General features: G+C 38.2%; 1 protein-coding gene across 2 annotated transcripts in view; it reads left to right on the top strand.

Moving 5' to 3' along the window:
- LSMEM1 (leucine rich single-pass membrane protein 1) overlaps positions 1-22,470 on the top strand; it is an 86,194-nt gene extending 63,724 nt beyond the window's left edge. For both annotated transcript variants that reach the window (XM_053719776.1, XM_053719775.1), the window contains 2 exons: positions 630-770; positions 22,057-22,470. In XM_053719776.1, the coding sequence (XP_053575751.1) occupies positions 630-770; positions 22,057-22,169 (254 nt within the window). In that variant the 3' untranslated portion in view covers positions 22,170-22,470. The remainder of the gene's footprint in view (positions 1-629; positions 771-22,056) is intronic.
- The last annotated feature ends 2,847 nt before the right edge of the window (positions 22,471-25,317 follow it).

The raw sequence follows: 25,317 nt of genomic DNA, 5'->3' as shown, positions 1-25,317 counted from the left end.
TTTGTAGGAGGCATGGCATAACAGCACAATACATACAGTATGTGTGTGTTTGTGTGTATGTGTATATATATATATATGCTGTATTAGGCTACAATGTGCGATTTTTTTTAACATTTTGGGATGGTGGTGTGCCACAGGACTTTTTAATGTAACAAAAGTGTGCCACGGCTAAAAAAAGGTTAAAAATCACTGAGAAAAGCAGGAATTAGTATAAATTGATGATGCTCTGGGCAGTACGACTCCAACCTTGACCAGTAGCTGTGTGGGAACCTTTCTAAGCTCCTTTAATTTTTAAGGTCTAGAACCATCCCTGGAAGTCCCCTGCATTTGAGTGAAAATCACAATCTTTTTGGAGCACGACCCTCCTCCATTTATATTTTATTTGTTTTATTAAGTTTGTTTTATAAATCGTTATTACTCTTTTTTTTCTGAGAATCAATGTCATTTTGTACCCAGTGCTGCGCAATTTGGGAACTCTTATAAATGTTAGTAGTAATAATAATAATAGTAAGTAGTAAGTGCACTTTTATACAAAGGACTCTACAGGTAGAAAGGCATAATTAGCCAGTGATCTCTTCTATTCTGTTTCGTATGTTACGTTGAAACCTATGATGCTCTCTGTCTTGTAGAGGAATATGATGAAAACAGTTCAGATGTGCATGTACCGGACTCATGGACTAACAGAAGAAGCCAGTCTATTTTCTTCAGTCTTCTCGTCATAGCAGTCATAGCTACACTCATAGTTGCATTCTGTTCAATATTATTATTAGGTAAGTATAAAAGGATAAGGGGTGAAAACATGTATCTTCAATACTATTATCATAAAAACATGTGCAGATGTCACAGAGAAAAAGTATAATAATTGACTAAAATATATAACTCATAATATTATACACTATGGGCAAGATTACGAGTGGAACGCAAACTATAGCTTACACGGGTGCAATATTTGCACTCCACTCAGTAATAACAGCGCACGCAAATGTGTGTTGGTATTACAAATTGAGCACAATGCAAACGCACCCTCGCGTTAGTTTGCAGGGAAGATTTGTGCTTACGAGAGCGTGCTTCCATAGACTCCAATGGGAGCCTCGTATATATATATACATATATATTTATAGAGAACACACAGTCCCCATAGACCATAATGTAAAGGCACTTTCAGTACTTTTTTTCCTAACACCCCACATCTGCTCAATTTAAGCCCTAAAAACTGCTTTGTGTATTTTAAAAAAAATAATAATAAAAAAATGCTTATTTTTTAATTTAAAAAACACACACTATAATTTTAGGGGGCAATTGGGGGACATTTTGAAAATTAACCAGAGATCTGATCTCTGGTTAATTTTTGGAGCGCTAATTGCTACTGTGAGCTCGCGGTAGCAATAACCAGCTACTTGTTATGGCTGGTTATTTATCATGCACCTGTAAATGGGCAAATAATACATTAGATCTTCACTTGTAATCTAGCCCTATATGGCCAAAAGTATATGGACACCTTACTCTCCCCCTATATGAGCTTGTTGGGCATCCCATTCCAAAACAAGGGCATTAATATGGAGTTGCCTCACCACCAACTTTGCAGCAATAACAGCTGTTACTCTTCTGGGAAGGCTTTCCACAACATTTTGGAATATGTCTGTGGGAATTTGTGCCCATTCAGGCAAAAAAGCATTTGTTAGGTCAGACACTTAGGTTGGACAAGAAAGTCTAGCTCAAATTGACATTTCAATTCATCCCAAAGGTGTTCAATCGGCTTGAGGCCAGGGCTTTGTGCAGACCTCTCAAATTCCTCTGCACCAAAATTGTCAAACTATGTCTTCATGGACCTTGGTTTGTGCAGAGGGGCAAAGTCATGCTGGAACAAAAACAGCCTTCCCCAAACTGTTGCCATAAAGTTAGAGGTACCCAGTTGTCTAAAATGCCTAGCCCAAACCCTTAAAAACAGCACCAGATCATTATCCCTCTTCCACCAAACTTTAGGCGCTATGTATTCAAGTAGGTAGCTTTCTCCTGGCATCTGTGACACCCAGATTCTTCCATCAGACTGCCAGATAGTGAAGTATAATTCATCACTCCAGAGAACATGTTTCCACTGTTTTAGAGTCCAATGGCAGCGTGCTTTACACTACTAGAGATGAAGCTCCTGACACATAGTTATTGTGCTGATGTTGCTTCCAAAGGAAGTTTAGAACTCTATAGTGAGTGATGCAATAATGATTGGCTTTTTTTACGTGCTTCAGCACTCGGCAGCCCCACTCTGTGAGTTTGCGTGGTCTGCCACTTCGTGGCTAGGGTCTTTTTTCTCCTAGATGCTACCAATTCACAATAATAACACTTACAATTGACTGGGACAGTAGCAGGGCAGACATTTCACAAACTAATTTGTGTCAAAGGTGGTATTCTATGACAATGTCTCATTTAAAGTCACTAATCTCTTAAGTACGAGCCATTGTACTGCCAATGTCTAAGGAGATTTCATGGTTATGTGCTGGGTTTTATGCACCTATGAGCAATGTGACTGAAACAGCTGAACGCACTAATTAGTAGAGATGTCCACATACTTTTGGCTATATAGTTTATAAAAGTATTTATATTTGTTTATCTAATCACAACTTTCATACCTGGATATTTCCAAAATAATGTCTTATTTTCATAGAAGTGATTTGATTGATGCATAGGAACAGTTACAGTTCATGAAGACATATTTCACATTAATATGCAACATTATTAAATGCCAGTGCTTTTTAGGGAAACATACCATTGAGAATTGAATAGAATCCATGTAACACACAGCATATTTATCAGAATAATCAAATAACAAACAAATGTACATTTACTATACAGTTTTTTCAAGTTATAAAAACTGTTCCAAGTAAGATTTCAACCTGTAATTCAAAGAGAAAGAAAGAGGCGCCTCATGGGACAGTATCGAAACAACTAGATAAGGCAAACAATGAGACAGCCCGTGATGGGATATACTCACAAGGATAGCTGCATATGAGGATGCCTAGTAGAGCGGGACGGGACTTTAGGTCGCCCGACAGACAAACACAACAGTGCGTGGAGACGTCAGGTCACAGGGTACGTTCAGCCAATCAGCGGCCGCAGAGAGTCAGCATCGGACGTCAAAACTGTTCCGAGAGTAGCCAATGCCAGGCTTCACGTTTGAACAGGCAGGTCAGCAGACCAATCAGAATGATAGATCAGGATAATGAAGAGCAAGAAGTGATATGGATAAAAACTCGTGTTTATTGAGTTGATTAAAAACAAATGGCAAACAGCAACGCGTTTCTCGACCTACGGGTCGTTTCATCAGGCTGATAATGCCTATCTCACAACTTGCTCTACTTATAGTGTTTAATAACCTATCAAATGCTGACCTCACTCACACACCCCTATAGGAAGCCAATCAGAGAGCCAAACACGAATTGGTTCATGGCCATTCACATTCGTCCTATAGAATGGGTGTGTGTGTGACGTGAGCCACATCGGCTTTCAGATATATTTAAAATTTAAACATTATATAGTATTAAAACATATACATATCACAACTCAGATAAAAATAATAAAATATGTGCACAATTGATCAAGATATTAGACAACTTCATTGGTCCTGGATGTAACAACTTGGGATAAAAATAACATTCTACATGTGTATATGAAAGCGTCAGTACAACCAGGAACTGAAGAATTGAATGATTTCATATGAGCATTCCTATACAATAAATGTCCTTTCTGGCTAGACATATGTTCTAGTCTCACAGATAAGACAGACCAATACATCCTAACATACAAGCATATATATTATAAAAAGCATACATATTATATATATATAAAATAGTCTCAGATAAAAGATCTCAGACGTGACAAAAGTCACCACCAAACCATAACTAATTAATAAGCTATAGTAACAACATAGTACGTTATAAATAAATGTGGCTAGTAGGGATGTATATCCTGTATAGTGCTGTCCTATAATCAAGGCTCATATGTTAAGAAAGACTTTTATATGGCCCTTTTTTAACATATATATATCCCAAGTGCAGGTGTATAGCTACAACAGAGTGAGATTAACCCAATAATTGATGATAGCATGGTAATGCACACATGACCTGTCGATTTCGGTCCCATGGACCAAGGCTCATTGATGGAGAGGGAGACCTAAAGGAGCCAGTTACTGAAAGGCGGCCAAATCAATACATAGATTCAGGCCGTCAGGGTGCATACTCTTCAGTACATGAATCCAGTAGGTCTCCCTCTGCCTGAGTCTAAAAAAACGATTATATAAATGAGACTTTGATATATGTTCGATGGGGTTGATAGAAAAGCATTTGAGGTCACCATTATGAGCATTATTACAGTGTCTGGAGACACTGTGAAGTCTATAGTTATTTTTCATATTGCGTTGGTGCTCAGCCCACCTAGTTCTAAGGCGCCTACAGGTGCGCCCCACATACTGCATTCCACAAATGCATGTCAACAAATAAACAACATAATTGGATGCACAGGACACATGCCCGGTGTCCTGTGCATCCAATTATGTTGTTTATTTGTTGACATGCATGAGTATATCCCATCACGGGCTGTCTCATTGTTTGCCTTATCTGGTTGTTTCGATACTGTCCCATGAGGCGCCTCTTTCTTTCTCTTTGAATTACAGGCACCTACCTTCACTATTCAAGAGTGCTGCCTGCTGCTTCTTCGGAAGACTTTGGGAACATTCACCTACTGAACGCCTTTTTGAACTTTGCGCACCTCACATAGGCCTAGATTTGGAGTTCGGCGGTAGCCGTCAAAACCAGCGTTAGAGGCTCCTAACGCTGGTTTTGGCCGCCCGCTGGTATTTGGAGTCAGTGATTAAAGGGTCTAACGCTCACTTTTCAGCCGCGACTTTTCCATACCGCAGATCCCCCTACGCCATTTGCGTATCCTATCTTTTCAATGGGATCTTTCTAACGCTGGTATTTAGAGTCGTTTCTGAAGTGAGCGTTAGAGCTCTAACGACAAAATTCCAGCCGCCTGAAAATAGCAGGAGTTAAGAGCTTTCTGGCTAACGCCGGTTTATAAAGCTCTTAACTACTGTACCCTAAAGTACACTAACACCCATAAACTACCTATGTACCCCTAAACCGAGGTCCCCCCACATCGCCGCCACTCTATTTAAATTTTTAACCCCTAATCTGCCGACCGCCACCTACGTTATACTTATGTACCCCTAATCTGCTGCCCCTAACCCCGCCGACCCCTATATTATATTTCTTAACCCCTAACTTGCCCCCCACAACGTCGCCGCAAGCTACTTAAAATAATTAACCCCTAATCTTCCGACCGCAAATCGCCGCCACCTACGTTATCCCTATGTACCCCTAATCTGCTACCCCTAACATCGCCGACCCCTATATTATATTTATTAACCCCTAATCTGCCCCCCTCAACGTCGCCGACACCTGCCTACACTTATTAACCCCTAATCTGCCGAGCGGACCTGAGCGCTACTATAATAAAGTTATTAACCCCTAACCCGCCTCACTAACCCTATCATAAATAGTATTAACCCCTAATCTGCCCTCTCTAACATCGCCGACACCTAACTTCAATTATTAACCCCTAATCTGCCGACCGGAGCTCACCGCTATTCTATTAAATGTATTAACCCCTAAAGCTAAGTCTAACCCTAACACTAACACCCCCCTAAGTTAAATATAATTTTTATCTAACGAAATAAATTAACTCTTATTAAATAAATTATTCCTATTTAAAGCTAAATACTTACCTGTAAAATAAATCCTAATATAGCTACAATATAAATTATAATTATATTATAGCTATTTTAGGATTAATATTTATTTTACAGGCAACTTTGTAATTATTTTAACCAGGTACAATAGCTATTAAATAGTTAAGAACTATTTAATAGTTACCTAGTTAAAATAATAACAAATTTACCTGTAAAATAAATCCTAACCTAAGTTATAATTAAAACTAACACTACCCTATCAATAAAATAATTAAATAAACTACCTACAATTAACCTAACACTACACTATCAATAAATTAATTAAACACAATTCCTACAAATAAATACAATTAAATAAACTAGCTAAAGTACAAAAAATAAAAAAGAACTAAGTTACAGAAAATAAAAAAATATTTACAAACATAAGAAAAATATTACAACAATTTTAAACTAATTACACCTACTCTAAGCCCCCTAATAAAATAACAAAGCCCCCCAAAATAAAAAATTCCCTACCCTATTCTAAATTAAAAAAGTTACAAGCTCTTTTACCTTACCAGCCCTGAACAGGGCCCTTTGCGGGGCATGCCCCAAGAATTTCAGCTCTTTTGCCTGTAAAAAAAAACATACAATACCCCCCCCCCAACATTACAACCCACCACCCACATACCCCTAATCTAACCCAAACCCCCTTAAAGAAACCTAACACTAAGCCCCTGAAGATCTTCCTACCTTGTCTTCACCATACCAGGTTCACCGATCCGTCCTGGCTCCAACATCTTCATCCAACCCAAGCGGGGGTTGGCGATCCATAATCCGGTCCAGAAGAGGCTCCAAAGTCTTCCTCCTATCCGGCAAGAAGAGGACATCCGGACCGGCAAACATCTTCTCCAAGCGGCATCTTCGATCTTCTTCCATCCGGAGCGAAGCGGCAGGATCCTGAAGACATCCAGCGCGGAACATCCATCCGGACCGACGACTGAACGACGAATGACTGTTCCTTTAAGGGACGTCATCCAAGATGGCGTCCCTCGAATTCCGATTGGCTGATAGGATTCTATCAGCCAATCGGAATTAAGGTAGGAATTTTCTGATTGGCTGATGGAATCAGCCAATCAGAATCAAGTTCAATCCGATTGGCTGATCCAATCAGCCAATCAGATTGAGCTCGCATTCTATTGGCTGTTCCGATCAGCCAATAGAATGCGAGCTCAATCTGATTGGCTGATTGGATCGGCCAATCGGATTGAACTTGATTCTGATTGGCTGATTCCATCAGCCAATCAGAAAATTCCTACCTTAATTCCGATTGGCTGATAGAATCCTATCAGCCAATCGGAATTCGAGGGACGCCATCTTGGATGACGTCCCTTAAAGGAACAGTCATTCGTCGTTCAGTCGTCGGTCCGGATGGATGTTCCGCGCTGGATGTCTTCAGGATCCTGCCGCTTCGCTCCGGATGGAAGAAGATCGAAGATGCCGCTTGGAGAAGATGTTTGCCGGTCCGGATGTCCTCTTCTTGCCGGATAGGAGGAAGACTTTGGAGCCTCTTCTGGACCGGATTATGGATCGCCAACCCCCGCTTGGGTTGGATGAAGATGTTGGAGCCAGGACGGATCGGTGAACCTGGTATGGTGAAGACAAGGTAGGAAGATCTTCAGGGGCTTAGTGTTAGGTTTCTTTAAGGGGGTTTGGGTTAGATTAGGGGTATGTGGGTGGTGGGTTGTAATGTTGGGGGGGGGGGTATTGTATGTTTTTTTTACAGGCAAAAGAGCTGAAATTCTTGGGGCATGCCCCGCAAAGGGCCCTGTTCAGGGCTGGTAAGGTAAAAGAGCTTGTAACTTTTTTAATTTAGAATAGGGTAGGGAATTTTTTATTTTGGGGGGCTTTGTTATTTTATTAGGGGGCTTAGAGTAGGTGTAATTAGTTTAAAATTGTTGTAATATTTTTCTTATGTTTGTAAATATTTTTTTATTTTCTGTAACTTAGTTCTTTTTTATTTTTTGTACTTTAGCTAGTTTATTTAATTGTATTTATTTGTAGGAATTGTGTTTAATTAATTTTTTGATAGTGTAGTGTTAGGTTAATTGTAGGTAATTGTAGGTAGTTTATTTAATTATTTTATTGATAGGGTAGTGTTAGTTTTAATTATAACTTAGGTTAGGATTTATTTTACAGGTAAATTTGTAATTATTTTAACTAGGTAACTATTAAATAGTTCTTAACTATTTAATAGCTATTGTATCTGGTTAAAATAATTACAAAGTTGCCTGTAAAATAAATATTAATCCTAAAATAGCTATAATATAATTATAATTTATATTGTAGCTATATTAGGATTTATTTTACAGGTAAGTATTTAGCTTTAAATAGGAATAATTTATTTAATAAGAGTTAATTTATTTCGTTAGATTTAAATTATATTTAACTTAGGGGGGTGTTAGTGTTAGGGTTAGACTTAGCTTTAGGGGTTAATACATTTATTAGAATAGCGGTGAGCTCCGGTCGGCAGATTAGGGGTTAATAATTGAAGTTAGGTGTCGGCGATGTTAGGGAGGGCAGATTAGGGGTTAATACTATTTATGATAGGGTTAGTGAGGCAGATTAGGGGTTAATACATTTATTATAGTAGCGCTCAGGTCCGCTCGGCAGATTAGGGGTTAATAAGTGTAGGCAGGTGTCGGCGACGTTGTGGGGGGCAGGTTAGGGGTTAATAAATATAATATAGGGGTCGGCGGTGTTAGGGGTAGCAGATTAGGGGTACATAGGGATAACGTAGGTGGCGGCGGTTTACGGAGCGGCAGATTAGGGGTTTAAAAAAATATGCAGGGGTCAGCGATAGCGGGGGCGGCAGATTAGGGGTTAATAAGTGTAAGGCTAGGGGTGTTTAGACACGGGGTACATGTTAGAGTGTTAGGTGCAGACGTAGGAAGTGTTTCCCCATAGGAAACAATGGGGCTGCGTTAGGAGCTGAACGCTGCTTTTTTGCAGGTGTTAGGTTTTTTTTCAGCTCAAACAGCCCCATTGTTTCCTATGGGGGAATCGTGCACGAGCACGTTTTTGAGGCCGGCCGCGTCCGTAAGCAACTCTGGTATCGAGAGTTGCATTTGCGGTAAAAATGCTCTACGCTCCTTTTTTGGAGCCTAACGCAGCATTTGATTAAACTCTCGATACCAGAGTTAAATTTATGGTGCGGCCAGAAAAAAGCCCGCGGAGCGTTAGCAGCCCTTTTACCGCCGAACTCCAAATCTAGGCCATAGAGACTTGATTCACTCAAGATTTCAACCTGTGAAATTTAACATAACAACAAGGAACACTATGCTCTGAGCTATCTAGATTCCCAATAGTAATCCTTTCTGAGTACAAGAAATTGCAGAAAGCTAAACAAAAAAAAAGATTAAAAAAAGAATAAACCATCATCAGGCCAGATGTAAAATGTGTTGGTCCTTCACCAATAAAGATGGTCTCTTGTAAAAGGGATCAGGACCAGAAACCCAGAACCTCAAAACTCCTCCTACTCCTCATACAAAAGGGCAGAGTAAAAGTGGTGCACCAATTATATATTTTTTTTATTAATTTTTAATGTGTTTTGAAATTGAAAACATAATTTATGTAAGAACTTACCTGATAAATTCATTTCTTTCATATTAGCAAGAGTCCATGAGCTAGTGACGTATGGGATATACATTCCTACCAGGAGGGTCAAAGTTTCCCAAACCTCAAAATGCCTATAAATACACCCCTCACCACACCCACAAATCAGTTTAACGCATAGCCAAGAAGTGGGGTGATAAGACAAAAGTGCGAAAGCATAAAAAATAAGGAATTGGAATAATTGTGCTTTATACAAAAAAATCATAACCACCACAAAAAAGGGTGGGCCTCATGGACTCTTGCTAATATGAAAGAAATGAATTTATCAGGTAAGTTCTTACATAAATTATGTTTTCTTTCATGTAATTAGCAAGAGTCCATGAGCTAGTGACGTATGGGATAATGAATACCCAAGATGTGGATCTTCCACGCAAGAGTCACTAGAGAGGGAGGGATAAAACAAAGACAGCCAATTCCGCTGAAAATAATCCACACCCAAAATAAAGTTTAAATCTTATAATGAAAAAAACTGAAATTATAAGCAGGAGAATCAAACTGAAACAGCTGCCTGAAGTACTTTTCTACCAAAAACTGCTTCAGAAGAAGAAAATACATCAAAACGGTAGAATTTAGTAAAAGTATGCAAAGAAGACCAAGTTGCTGCTTTGCAAATCTGATCAACCGAAGCTTCATTCCTGAACGCCCAGGAAGTAGAAACTGACCTAGTAGAATGAGCTGTAATCCTTTGAGGCGGAGTTGTATCTGACTCAACATAAGCATGATGAATTAAAGATTTCAACCAAGATGCCAAAGAAATGTCAGAGGCCTTCTGACCTTTCCTAGAACCGGAAAAGATAACAAATAGACTAGAAGTCTTTCGGAAATTCTTAGTAGCTTCAACATAATATTTCAAAGCTCTAACTACATCCAAAGAATGCAAAGATCTCTCCTTAGAATTCTTAGGATTAGGACACAATGAAGGAACCACAATTTCTCTACTAATGTTGTTAGAATTCACAACCTTAGGTAAAAATTTAAAAGAAGTTCGCAACACCGCCTTATCCTGATGAAAAATCAGAAAAGGAGACTCACAAGAAAGAGCAGATAATTCAGAAACTCTTCTAGCAGAAGAGATGGCCAAAAGAAACAAAACTTTCCAAGAAAGTAGTTTAATGTCCAGTGAATGCATAGGTTCAAAAGGAGGAGCTTGAAGAGCCCCCAGAACCAAATTCAAACTCCAAGGAGGAGAAATTGACTTAATAACAGGCTTTATACGAACCAAAGCTTGTACAAAACAATGAATATCAGGAAGATTAGCAATCTTTCTGTGAAAAAGAACAGAAAGAGCAGAGATTTGTCCTTTCAAGGAACTTGCAGACAAACCTTTATCCAAACCATCCTGAAGAAACTGTAAAATTCTCGGAATTCTAAAAGAATGCCAGGAAAAATGATGAGAAAGACACCAAGAAATGTAAGTCTTCCAGACTCGATAATATATCTTCCTAGATACAGATTTACGAGCCTGTAACATAGTATTAATCACAGAGTCAGAGAAACCTCTTTGACTAAGAATCAAGCGTTCAATCTCCATACCTTCAAATTTAAGGATTTGAGATCCTGATGGAAAAAAGGACCTTGTGACAGAAGGTCTGGTCTTAACGGAAGAGTCCACGGTTGGCAAGAGGCCATTCGGACAAGATCCGCATACCAAAACCTGTGAGGCCATGCTGGAGCCACCAGCAGAACAAACGAGCATTCCTTCAGAATCTTGGAAATTACTCTTTGAAGAAGAACTAGAGGCGGAAAGATATAGGCAGGATGATACTTCCAAGGAAGTGACAATGCATCCACTGCTTCCGCCTGAGGATCCCTGGATCTGGACAGATACCTGGGAAGTTTCTTGTTTAGATGAGAAGCCATCAGATCTATTTCTGGAAGTCCCCACATTTGAACAATCTGAAGAAAAACCTCTGGGTGAAGAGACCATTCGCCCGGATGTAACGTTTGGCGACTGAGATAATCCGCTTCCCAATTGTCTATACCCCGGATATGAACCGCAGAAATTAGACAGGAGCTGGATTCTGCCCATACCAGTATTCGAGATACTTCTTTCATAGCCAGAGGACTGTGAGTCCCTCCTTGATGATTGATATATGCCACAGTTGTGACATTGTCTGTCTGAAAACAAATGAACGATTCTCTCTTTAGAAGAGGCCATGACTGAAGAGCTCTGAAAATTGCACGGAGTTCCAAAATATTGATTGGTAATCTCACCTCCTGCTGTCAGAGACCCCCAAACAGCTCCCCAACCTGTCAGACTTGCATCTGTTGAAATCACAGTCCAGGTCGGAAGAACAAAAGAAGCCCCCTGAACTAAACGATGGTGATCTGTCCACCACGTCAGAGAGTGTCGTACAATCGGTTTTAAAGATATCAATTGAGATATCTTTGTGTAATTCCTGCACCACTGGTTCAGCATACAAAGCTGAAGAGGTCGCATGGACACTGAATCTATATGGAAACCTAAAAAGGTTACCCTTGTCTGAGGAATCAACAAACTCTTTGGTAAATTGATCCTCCAACCATGTTCTCGAAGAAACGATACAAGTTGATTCGTATAAGATTCTGCTAAAAGTGAAGACTGAGCAAGTACCAAGATATCTTCCAAATAAGGAAATACCCTGTTCTCTGATTACAGACAGAAGGGCACCGAGAACCTTTGTAAAAATCCTTGGAGCTGTTGCTAGGCCAAACGGCAGAGCCACAAACTGGTAATGCTCGTCTAGGAAAGAGAATCTCAGAAACTGATAGTGATCTGGATGAATTGGAATATGCAGATATGCATCCTGTAAATCTATTGTGGACATATAATGCCCTTGCTGAACAAAAGGCAGGATAGTCCTTATAGTTACCATTTTGAATGCTGGTATCCTTACATAACGATTCAATATTTTTAAATCCAGAACTGGTCTGAAGGAATTCTCCTTCTTTGGTACAATGAAGAGATTTGAGTAAAACCCCAGCCCCTAATCCAGAACTGGAACTGGTAAAATTACTCCAGCCAACTCTAGATCTGAAACACATTTCAGAAATGCTTGAGCCTTCGCTGTATTTACTGGGACACGGGAAAGAAAAAATCTTCTTGCAGGAGGCCTTATCTTGAAGCCAATTCTGTACCCTTCTGAAACAATGTTCTGAATCCAAAGATTGTGAATTGAATTGATCCAAATTTCTTTGAAAAATCGTAATCTGCCCCCTACCAGCTGGGCTGGAAGGAGGGCCGCACCTTCATGTGGACTTGGGAGCTGGCTTTGGTTTTCTAAAAGGCTTGGATTTATTCCAGACTGGAGATGGTTTCCAAACTGATACCGCTCCTGAGGGTGAAGGATCAGGCTTTTGTTCCTTATTGTGACGAAAGGAATGAAAACGATTATTAGACCTAAATTTACCTTTAGATTTTTTATCCTGTGGTAAAAAAGTTCCATTTCCTCCAGTAACAGTTGAGATAATAGAATCCAACTGTGAACCAAATAATTTATTACCCTGGAAAGAAAGGGAAAGCAAAGTTGACTTAGAAGACATATCAGCATTCCAAGTTTTAAGCCATAAAGCTCTTCTAGCTAAAATAGCTAGAGACATATACCTGACATCAACCCTAATGATATCAAAGATGGCATCACAAATAAAATTATTAGCATGTTGAAGAAGATTAACAATGCTATGAGAATTATGATCTGTTACTTGTTGCGCTAAAGCTTCTAACCAAAAAGTTGAAGCTGCAGCAACATCCGCTAAAGATATAGCAGGTCTAAGAAGATTACCTGAACATAAGTAAGCTTTTCTTAGAAAGGATTCAATTTTCCTATCTAAAGGGTCCTTAAAGGAAGTACTATCTGCCGTAGGAATAGTAGTACGTTTAGCAAGAGTAGAGATAGCCCCATCAACTTTAGGGATTTTGTCCCAAAACTCTAATCTGTCAGATGGCACAGGACATAATTGCTTAAAACGTTTAGAAGGAGTAAATTAATTACCCAAATTATTCCATTCCCTGGAGATTACTTCAGAAATAGCATCAGGGACAGGAAAAACTTCTGGAATAACTACAGGAGATTTAAAAACCTTATTTAAACGTTTAGATTTAGTATCAAGAGGACCAGAATCCTCTATTTCTAATGCAATTAAGACCTCTTTAAGTAAAGAACGAATAAATTCCATTTTGAACAAATATGAAGATTTATCAGCATCAACCTCTGAAACAGAATCCTCTGAACCAGAGGAATCATTGTCAGAATCAGAATGATGATGTTCATTTAAAAATTCATCTGAAAAATGAGAAGTTTTAAAGGACCTTTTACCTTTACTAGAAGGAGGAATAACAGACATAGCCTTCTTAATGGATTTAGAAACAAAATCTCTTATGTTAACAGGAACACTCTGAGCATTTGATGTTGATGGAACAACAACAGGTAATGTAACATTACTAAAGGAAATATTATCTGCATTAACAAGTTTGTCATGACATTCATTACAAACAACAGCTGGAGGAACAGATACCACAAGTTTACAGCAAATACACTTAACTTTGGTAGATCCAGCACCAGGCAGCGATTTTCCAGTATCTTCTGACTCAGGGTCAATCTGGGACATCTTGCAATATGTAATAGAAAAAACAACATATAAAGCAAAATTGATCAAATTCCTTAAATGACAGTTTCAGGAATGGGAAAAAATGCCAGTGAACAAGCTTCTAGCAACCAGAAGCAATAAACAATGAGACTTAAATAATGTGGAGACAATAGTGACGCCCATAATTTTTAGCGCCAAAAAAGACGCCCACATTATTTGGCGCCTAAATGCTTTTGGCGCAAAAAATGACGCCACATCCGGTAACGCCGACACTTTTGGCGCAAAAAAACATCAAAAAATGACGCAACTTCCGGTGACACGTATGACGCCGGAAACAAAGAAAAAAATTTTTTGCGCCAAAAAAGTCAGCGCCAAGAATGACGCAATAAAATGAAGCATTTTCAGCCCCCGCGAGCCTAACAACCCACAGGGAAAAAAGTCAAATTTTAAGGTAAGAAAAAAATTGATTTATTCATATGCATTATCCCAAATATGAAACTGACTGTCTGAAATAAGGAACGTTGAACATCCTGAATCAAGGCAAATAAATGTTTAAACACATATATTTAGAACTTTATATAAAAGTGCCCAACCATAGCTTAGAGTGTCACAAAAATAAGACTTACTTACCCCAGGACACTCATCTACATGAAGTAGAAAGCCAAACCAGTACTGAAACGAGAATCAGCAGAGGTAATGGTATATATAAGAGTATATCGTCGATCTGAAAAGGGAGGTAAGAGATGAATCTCTACGACCGATAACAGAGAACCTATGAAATAGACCCCGTAGAAGGAGATCATTGAATTCAAATAGGCAATACTCTCTTCACATCCCTCTGACATTCACTGCACGCTGAGAGGAAAACCGGGATCCAACCTGCTGTGGAGCGCATATCAACGTAGAATCTAGCACAAACTTACTTCACCACCTCCATAGGAGGCAAAGTTTGTAAAACTGATTTGTGGGTGTGGTGAGGGGTGTATTTATAGGCATTTTGAGGTTTGGGAAACTTTGCCCCTCCTGGTAGGAATGTATATCCCATACGTCACTAGCTCATGGACTCTTGCTAATTACATGAAAGAAATACATTTTTCTATGGTCTTCATTTAGAATTTTTACTTTATTTTTACTGTATATATATACCTAAAAAGAGAAATTCCTAAAGGAAACACCTAATTGTCATGTAATTGTCTAATTAACTTATTAAGGAGAGATCTCAATACCATAACTGAGACCCCCTCTTCTGAATGCAGAAAATAAATCCTTTTCTCTAAGAGATATTCTCCCATCCAATCAAAAGAGGGGAATAGTAGATGTTTTTCTTATTACACAGATCACGTGCAAATTGTTTTCCATATGTTTTTTGCATATTGTAAATTGTGTTCTGTAAAAAAATATTACTATTAATGCCAAACAGTACACACTCTGTTTTATACAGGATATTATTGATTCCTGGCTATGGGAAAGCATTTCCAGTGTTTCAGTCGACTGGATAATGCAGTAAGCATCTCTCCACCACTGGAAGTGTGTTTGCCTTAAAAAATGTAGTATGAATAAACTGAATGTTATCAAATAAATTAAAACTTAATATAATTTGCAAAAATGTAGACATACCAATTTATTAAGTACAATATGATGAAACATCACTTAAAGGGATCCCCAAAAAATATTTCATAATTGAGATAGAGCAAACAATTTTAATAAACTTTCCAATTGCATTCTGTTATCTATTGTGCTTCATTCTCTTAGATATCCTTTATTGAAGATATAGCAATGCACTACTGGGAGATAGCTGACTTGGTTAGCCAACGAAAAGAGGTATGTGCAGCCATCAACCAGCAGCTAGCTCCCAGCTACTGAGCCTACCCGGGTATGCTTTTAAACAAAGGATACAAAGAGAGTGAATCAAATTAGACAATAGAAGTAAATTGCTAAAAATTGTATGCCCTATCTGAATTAAAATAACCTGCAAACTGCTTTATGTATCAATACTGTAAAACTAATATGTAGTAATTAATATTTGCCTAAATTCATATTAATTGTCACAATACCCATTTCTAAATAGACAATTTGCAATACCCATTCTGTGCTAGAGGGAAAGTAATTTATTGGAGGTGTCTTTGGTACAACTATTATATAGTTAATATCATTAATAATAATTTAATACATTTTATGCCTATACCTATAACCTGCGGCACTCAGTTTCTTGTACACATAGGCTAGCAGGTAAGAATATTTCAGCTATATATACCAGCTAATTAACATAGAGGCAGTAGGCTTGCTGTTTTGCTTTTTTCATACTAGGCAATAAGCCAGCTCTGTCTCATACTGCAGACATGATAAAATTAGAGCTTGCTATAAAGAGAGACATACATACATCTCATCCTGTCTGCTAACAATAATAGCTCACAGTTTAAACTGTAACTCAGTGTAGAAAAAATGAATTAACATAGGCTGAAAGTTCAAACTTAAATAATAGCTAAATTTCCAACACACCTTATCAGTGGAACACAGTGTTGCTCTGATACCTTAGTAATCCTACATTTAACCTTCAGCAGATAAGCACAGTCATTACAGAAGATAAGTATAGTTATTTAAATACTGTGTGGTTTTTACTTCACAGCTGACACTTGTAAAAGTAAATCACAAGTGAATTTAAATATGTACTCACAGCATAATCAAAGCATATTTAAAAATACATATATATATATTTCATTCAACAGGTTTAATACTGCATACACTACATTTCAAAATTATGTGGACACCCCTTTTAATTACAGAGTTTAGGTGTTTCAGTCACATTGCTAAGAGATGCATAAAATAAAGCACATGAAATCTCCATTGACACTGACAGTACAATGGGTCGTACTGAAGAGCTTAGTGACTTTAACGGGACATTAAACAAGTCGAGATATTAATATAAATTGTTTAATTACTTATAGTAAAACAACTTTGAAATATACTTTCATTATTTATTTTGTTCTCCTTTCCCGTAATCTAAATCTAAATATTGTGGGCTTTCCAGTTCATGTTAAACATGAATGTGCAGGCACAGCTATATTCCACCGAGTCATTGGTTGTACAATTTAGTAAGCCATTTGTAACCATTCCTAATTGGCCTCAGCAGAAAATGTAACCTAGGTTACAATATGGCAGCGCCAACTACTTTATGGACATCAGAATGTTACCCTTATTTTTAGATTATTTAAACAATTTATATGATTTTTAAAAATACAGGTTCAAATTATTTTAATTCTAATATTTGCTTTGAATACAACATTAAAGCAATGATTTATTTAGTCTTTAATGTTCCTTTAAATGGGACATTGTCATAGGATGCTACCTTTGACACAAATCCGTTTGTGAAAAGTCTGCCCTACCACTGTCCCAGTCAATTTACAGGAGTCGATTTATCAAGCTCCGTATGGCTGAAGGCTCGCCGGAAACAGAAATTATGAAGCAGCGGTCTAAAGACCGCTGTTCCATAACTTGTCCGCCTGCTCTGAGGCAGCAGACAGAAATCAACCTGATCAAATACGATCGGGTTGATAGACACCCTCTGCAAGCGGCTAATTGGCCGCAAATCTGCAGGGGGCGGCATTGCACCAGCAGTTCACAAGAACTGCTTGTGTAATGATAAATGCCGACAGCGTATGTCAGCATTTATTGATGCGCAGCAGACATGATACGCTACATTGTATCATGCCCGCTCGCACTATGATAAATCTACCCCTATGTGTTATTATTGTGAACTGGTAGCACTTAGGAGAAACAACAAACTAGCCATGAAATGGCTTAAGCACATACAAATGTTAATCCTCTGTTAGATCACTCACTACAAGAGTTCTAAACTTCCTCTGGAAACTAACATGACATTGTATGGCAACTTTGTCAGTTTGTGAAATTTCTGCCCTACTAAATCTGCCCCAGTCAACTATATATGTAGCTGCCAATCACCTGCCATGATCTACTGAGGAACAGCACCGGAGCCACTTGTTATCTCAATTGAATAGCTGTAAGAATTGCCATTTGAATTAGAAAACTCACTAAAGTTAGTAAATGACATAGAGGCTGATCAGGGCCATCTTTAATATTGACTGGACCCCGGGCAAACATTTTCTTGGGCCCCCCCTCCCATGCAATTTCGCTCTCCACCCCAACATCCCAAAAAACAACTAAATCAATTTTTTTTTTTTTTTTTAATTATTAGCCCAGCAGTGGATCATTGCAATATTTGAAACTGGACCTAAGCAGTACTAATAAGTAAATAAATATATAAATTCCTCCACTTTGGATTAATTTAATATGCTTTTGAATGTGATTCTGGTGTGAGGTTAGCTGGTTAAAGAGATTTAGAGCAGCCAACAGGAGCAAAGCAAGGTAAAGACTGAGGCGGAAGCATAGAGGTGCAGACAGATATAAGTTTACTGACTGGAACAGTAGAACTACTATGGGAAGCTGTAAAATCTGAAACAGAGAGAAATAAAAACTATAAAAATAAACCTTACCTTAATGTGTGAAGTATCAGCATGACACTATACATCAGCCACAGCAGCACATGTCACTACTTTGCTAGGAACAAGTTCCCTCTCATCCTGCACTAGACAATGCTGCATGGGGGAGGGGCATGTGTACACTCACTTATTCTTCCCACTGACACCTTTCTACAAAGCACTGTTTTCCTAACAAACTTCAGTTAGTTGACCTTAGAGCTACAGCAGAAAGAGCAGGGATAAGGGGACCAGCAGACTGCATGTTGTCTGCCCAAGGCTGCATGGATACAGACGAGTCACACAGCCTCAAGACTGAAGAGAGCAGTGTGTGCAGCTGCACAGATGCTCAAATCCTCACGTGCCTGACACTCCAGCTTTCGGCTGCATGCGCCTATAGTCAGCCCTACCCAGAAACAATCCCCACCACCAGAGCAGTTACCTGGTAACAGTGGTAACCCCAGCAGGACCTTTTCTGATGCAGTGGGATTGACTGGATGCCTAGTTAGGGCTTAGCATCCAGTGCTGCACAGTGCACATCTAAAACAGCACATGGCACTAGCTTGGAATGTCACATGACATTGGCACGGTCTGGCACCTTTTCTCACAAATAAATATAAGCAGAGAACGTTTGACTGTGACAATATTAGGACTGACTGTGTGTGTCCCCCATGTTACATGACATCAGCAGTCTGGCATGAACTTAAAAAAAAAAAGACTGGGCCCAGGGCAGCTGCCCCTTTTGCCCTGTTTTAAAGACGGTCCTGAGGCTGATCGCAATCCATTAGAAAAATGAATCTAATGATTTTCTACCAAAAATCACCGTTACCGTCTAGGGAGATTTTTTTATATAAATAATTTGATACATTTTTCTAAAATATTATGATCAACACCATAACTGGAAAATCTAATTTAAATATACAAAAACCATAAAAGACAAACATATTACAAACTATTTACACATGGGATCTCACATGCATTTTCTCAGACCTTGATGGATGCAAAAAAAAAAAAAGATACTTTACCAAAGCAGAAGCAAAAATTATTATAGATTAGATATATATTCTATGGATTATTTAGAATATCTTATTATCTATAATTTTAGTACAGCTATATATAATCTATAATAATTTTTAATAATTATTATTATTAATATTTTATAGCTAACGTTTCCATAATGTGCATTAAGGTAACTAATTTTTCATGTGCGCTAACCCAACACTGCATTAGATTTAAAACGTGAAACCCAAAGGGAGTTATGCAAATTTTACATTCCAATGTTTTATTAAAAAAAAAAAAATTATATATATATACAGTATATATATATATATATATATATACAGTATATGTGATAATTTTTATGTAAATATATATCTACACTTATATATCTATATGAATAGATAAATAGGTATATACAGATATACAGTATATATATATATATACACACAAATATTTATTTAAAATAAAAATAACATTTTCCTGTATGTGAAATATTAAAGGGACTTGAAAATATTTATAGTTTAATAAGATAGATAATCCGTTTATTACCCATTCCCAGTTCTGCATAATGAACACTATTATATTAATACACTTTTTACCTCTGCAGAGGTTTATACAAGGTCATCACAGACAGCGCCCTTATCTTAGTAGACATACTTGCATTTTGTCCAATCAGTGCTGATTTATAAATAACTCCACAGGAGTGAGCACAATGTTATCTATATGCCACACATGAACTAGCAGTGTCTAACGGTGAAATACTGCCAAAATGCACTGAGATAAGAGACGGTCTTTAAAAACTTAGAAATCAGTTTATGAGCCTACCTAGGTTTAGCTGTTAACAAAGAATACCAAGAGAACAAAGCAATTTTGATGATAAAAGTAAATTGTAAAGTTGTTTAAAATTGTTTTTCATATTTGAATCATGAAAGTTCAATTTTAACTTGACTGTCCCCACCTTTAATAACTCCTGTCCGGTTAGCGAGCAAGTGATAAGCGTTAGTTTTTCTTCTGTGCTCTCCATTAAAGAGAAAAAGTTATCAGAGGTCCTGAAATTAGCGATTGCCAATTGTCATCTAGCCCATGGTGAAAGGAGATAATGAAACTTATCCTTTATGGCATTCCATATAGTGGTTTTTGTCCCATATTTAGATTGCCCTACAAAGCTATTTTTAAAGTACAAAAAATCCTGTCTTATTATGTATGTATGTGTATATATATATATATATATATATATATATATATATATATATATATATATATATATATATATATATATTGGTTACTCATACCCCCCCCCCCCCCATAGAAATGTATATTTAAATTCAATGGGTGCAAATGACTGAAATCATTTTGCTACAGATATAAGAAATGCCTTATCAGGGAAGCGGTTATACTGTATATTCCCACTATGGTCATAGGAGCCACATGGAGGGTGCTATAAGTGTTATGTTAGGAAGTGACTGCTAGTTGGTCTGAATATTATGATTTTGATACATTGGCAAAACGAGGCACAGTATTAGAAGTGAACTGTTTTTATTTTAAATACCAGTTCTTTTTGGGGTCTGTAAGGTCAGGATATTTTATTCTAAAATGTTAGTTATGCAACTGGCTCTCTCTGTAGTATTTGGCTTAGTATAGTTTAAAGGGACAGGAAAGTAATAATTAAACATTCAGGATTTAGACAGAACATATAATTTTAAACAACTTTCCTATTTACTTCTTTTATTTAATTTGCTTCCTTCTCTTATTATCCTTTGCTGAAAGGTGCAACTAGGTAAGCTCAGAAGCAGCAAAGAACTTAGGTTCTAGCTGCTAATTGGTGGCTGTATATATATATATTGATTGTCATTAGCTCACCATGTTTTCAGTTAGAAACCAGTAGTGCATTGCTGTTCCTTCAACAAATGGTACAAAGAGAATGAAGCAAATTTGATAATAGAAGTAAACTCGAAAGTTGTTTAAAATTGTATGTTCTACCCAAATCATGAAAGAAAAAAATTGGGTTTCATGTCCCTTTAATGAAGGCTCTCAAATAGATAGACAGTACTTAAGGCACTAAATTGCACGCAGAGATATAACACTAGTTTCTTACTGTGTATTAAAATTGAAAATGACATTTATAGATTGTATAGGACACAAAAATAATAATATGCACACATCAAAATAAGTTTATGTTAAATAAAAATAAATAAATCTTCAGGACCATTAAATGCAGTAGAATTGCATAATCCCTAATTGCACAATGAAAAGACAATGCAATAGTACTTATTTTCAAACTATAAGTCGATTGCTTCCATTTCCATGCCCTCTGTGTCATGTGACAGCCATCAGCAAATGACAGACTCATATATGTATCCACTGTAAACTCTTGCACATGCTCAGTAGGATCTGGTGCCTCAGACAGTGTGCATATAAAAAGACTGAGCACAAAATGATAATGAAAGCTAATTTGAAGGTTGTTTAAAACCTCACACTCTAATCTGAATTATGAAGTTTATTTTTGACTTCCATTTTATTAGATACTATATGAACTCTTGTTAATGATGTGTACCATTTTTTCAGTCACATTGTTTTTTAAACTATTCTTTTATTTTCTTATAGTGCAAGCAAGTTCTACAACCCATGAAGTGTCTCAAAGGCTGGAAAAAGAAGCAAAAGACATCACAAAAATAAGCAAATTATTATTATACAATTTAAACCAAACAAGAATTTGATTGGAGTTTCACCCATTACAGACCCTGCAGTGATTGCGCTAGGACTATCATCCTTGGGAACTCAATATAGTGTATACAATTAAAACTTTTTTTTGTATTTACAAGCTACAGTTGTACAAAATGGGTTGCAGACTTTTTTTTTTGTTTATTATCTAAGATTTCTGTTTATTCTTTGCCTTTAGTTAAAGACACAAACTGTCGCTTTGTAACTTTGACAAAAGAACAACAATGAAGTCTGTGTTAGACAATGTACCAGTGATCCAATTTAAATCAAATTAAACATTAAAGTTATTGAATAATATTCAAATGCAAATGTGGGTGTTACTAGAGATTTAGAACTAAATAGCCATAACAATTTTATTTGAATTAATTTAAGTACCTCATTAGAATACTATTACTTCATTTTCATTTCCTGGTGCAGCAGAGGAGCACCAGGAAAGCAGAGCAGTAGAAGATCAACAGGGCATGCAGGACACCAGAGGGGCACCAGGAAAGCAGAGCAGTAGAAGATCAACAGGGCATGCAGGACAACAGTCAAGCACCAGGAAAGCAGAGCAGTAGACGATCAACAGGGAATGCAGGGCAGCAGAGGAGTATCAGGAAAGCAGATCAGAAGAAGATCAGGAGGACATGCAGGGCAGCAGAGGATTACCAGGAAAGCAGAGCAGTAGAAAATCAGCAGGGCATGCAGGGCAGCAGAGGAGCACCAGGAAAGCAGAGCAGTAGAAGATCAGCAGGGCATGCAGGGCAGCAGAGGAGCACCAGGAAAGCAGAGCAGTACAAGATCAGCAGGACATGCAGGGCAGCAGATGAGCACCAGGAAAATAGAGCAGTAGAAGATCAGCAGGGCATGCAGGGCAGCAGAGGAGCAGCAGGTAAGCAGAGCAGTAGAAGATCAGCAGGGCATGCAGGGCAGCAGAGGAGCAGCAGGTAAGCAGAGCAGTAGAAGATCAGCAGGGCATGCAGGGCAACAGACAAGCACCAGGAAAGCAGAGCAGTAGAAGATCAGCAGGACATGCAGGGCAGCAGATGAGCACCAGGAAAATAGAGCAATAGAAGATCAGCAGGACATGAAGAGCAACAGACAAGCATCAGGAAAGCAAAGCAGTAGAAGATCAGCAGGGCATGCAGGGCAGCAGATGAGCACCAGGAAAGCAGAGCAGAAGATCAGCAGGACATGCAGGGTAGCAGAGGAGCGGTAGGTAAGCAGAGCAGTAGAAGATCAGCAGGGCAGCAGAGAATCTGCTGGACATGCTGGAATATGACAATTAGTCACTGCAAGGTGTGAGCCTGGATACAGCATTAGAAATGCTCTTTACAATTGTCACAGGTTGGAGCAGCAGTGCAGTGTTTGTGTATAAATTAGTATGGTAGAAGAAATATTGCAGCTAGAAGTATAGATTGGCAGGTTGGCACAGGCACAATAGGAGCTGCTGGCTCCAGTTTTGGCACTTCGAGAGTGGAAAGTCTCACAAGGACATGGTCAGATATCATGTACAGTTAACCTGTGTAAAAAGTACTTAAAAATAAGATAGATAAGATAACAGCAGCTTGCCGTGATAGGACCGGCTGTGGTATTGTTGCTAGAGGGAGCTGCAGTGTTGGCAGTGGACACTGTACAGTCACAATACTAGGATAGTGGACACAGTAAGATAGGTTAGTCAGTTTAAACTTAAAAGGACATAAAACAGTATGAACTTACATAAGTTTCTAAATATATAATGCAGCCAAAGCTTACCTGCTAAATGGTTTCTGTTTTAACCTCCATAAACCTTTTTAATTCAGTCATAGTTTTGTTTGCAGGAAGCTCCCCCCTGGGTATGTCCATATATGGAAGGTGCTATCCAGGCCACAGCTTCTGCAGAATGCACTTGTGCACGTGCAGGGTAGGGGGCAAAGTCACATGGTACCTGACTAAAGCAGTGCACAGGATAATGCTGAAGCTTTCACAAAGCATGTGAAATTATACCCATGGAAACGAGCAAGCCTCTTGGCAACAAACCATCACCAAGGTTACAAGTTGTGCACTAAACCCGGTGTGTAAATAATGTTAAAAATTTAGCTGTACCACACTTTCCATAGCGCTGCCATTACAAGTTACACAAAAACCTTCTTGTGTTGTGCAATATGGTCTGTTAAGTTCCAAACCGCACAAAAGCCAAGGCCTAACTTGACGTGCCTGTGCACCTATTCCCCCATAGACATCAATGGACAGAAAGTGTTAGAAAAAAAATAACACCTGCGATCACGGAATGGCGATCGCTATAATGCAATCCCCATTGATGTCTATGGAGAAAAGAAGGTTATGTAAAAACCTAACCCCTAGTCTAAATACCCCTAATCTGCCGCCCCTTGACATCGTCGACACTAAATAAAGTGATTAACCCCTAAACCGCCATCCTGCATCGCTAACATCTTAATAAGCCTATTAACCCCTAAACCGCTATCCGCCCCACATTGCAACTACTATAGTAAATCTATTAACCTCTAAACCGGCACCCCCACATCGCAACTACTATAATAAAGCTATTAACCCCTAAACCACCAACCAATCACATTGCAACTACTATAATAAAGCTATTAACCCCTAAACCGCCGCCCCACATCGCAACTACTATTATAAATCTATTAACCCCTTTTAACCACCGCCCCCCACATAGCAACTACTAAATGAAACCTATTAACCCCTAAACCGCTGGCCCCCACATCGGGACACACTAAATTAAACTATTAACCCCTAAACTTAACACCCCCCTAAATTAAAGTTACAATGTAACTATCTTAAAATAAATAAAAAAACTTACCTGTGAAATAAAAAAACCTAAGCTTAAAGGGATACTAAACCCAATTTTTTTCTTTCATGATTCAGATAGAGCATGCAATTTTAAACAGCTTTCTAATTTACTTCTATTATCAATTTCTCTTCGTTCTCTTGCTATCTTTATTTGAAAAAGCAGGAAAAAAAGTTTGAAGCCTGCCCATTTTAGGTTGAGAAACTGGGTTGCGCTTGCTGATTGCATGGCTAAATGCAGGCACCAATCTGCAAGCCCTATCCAGGGTACTGAACAAAAAATAGGCCGGCTCCAAAGCTTTCATTCCTGCCTTTTCAAATAAAGATATCCAAGGAACATAGAGAAATTGATAATAG

This window comes from Bombina bombina, chromosome 6 (genome assembly GCF_027579735.1).
Source record: "Bombina bombina isolate aBomBom1 chromosome 6, aBomBom1.pri, whole genome shotgun sequence".
Lineage (NCBI taxonomy): Eukaryota > Metazoa > Chordata > Amphibia > Anura > Bombinatoridae > Bombina > Bombina bombina.
Note: the sequence above shows the minus strand (reverse complement) of the source record. Positions and strands in the feature narration are given on the sequence as shown.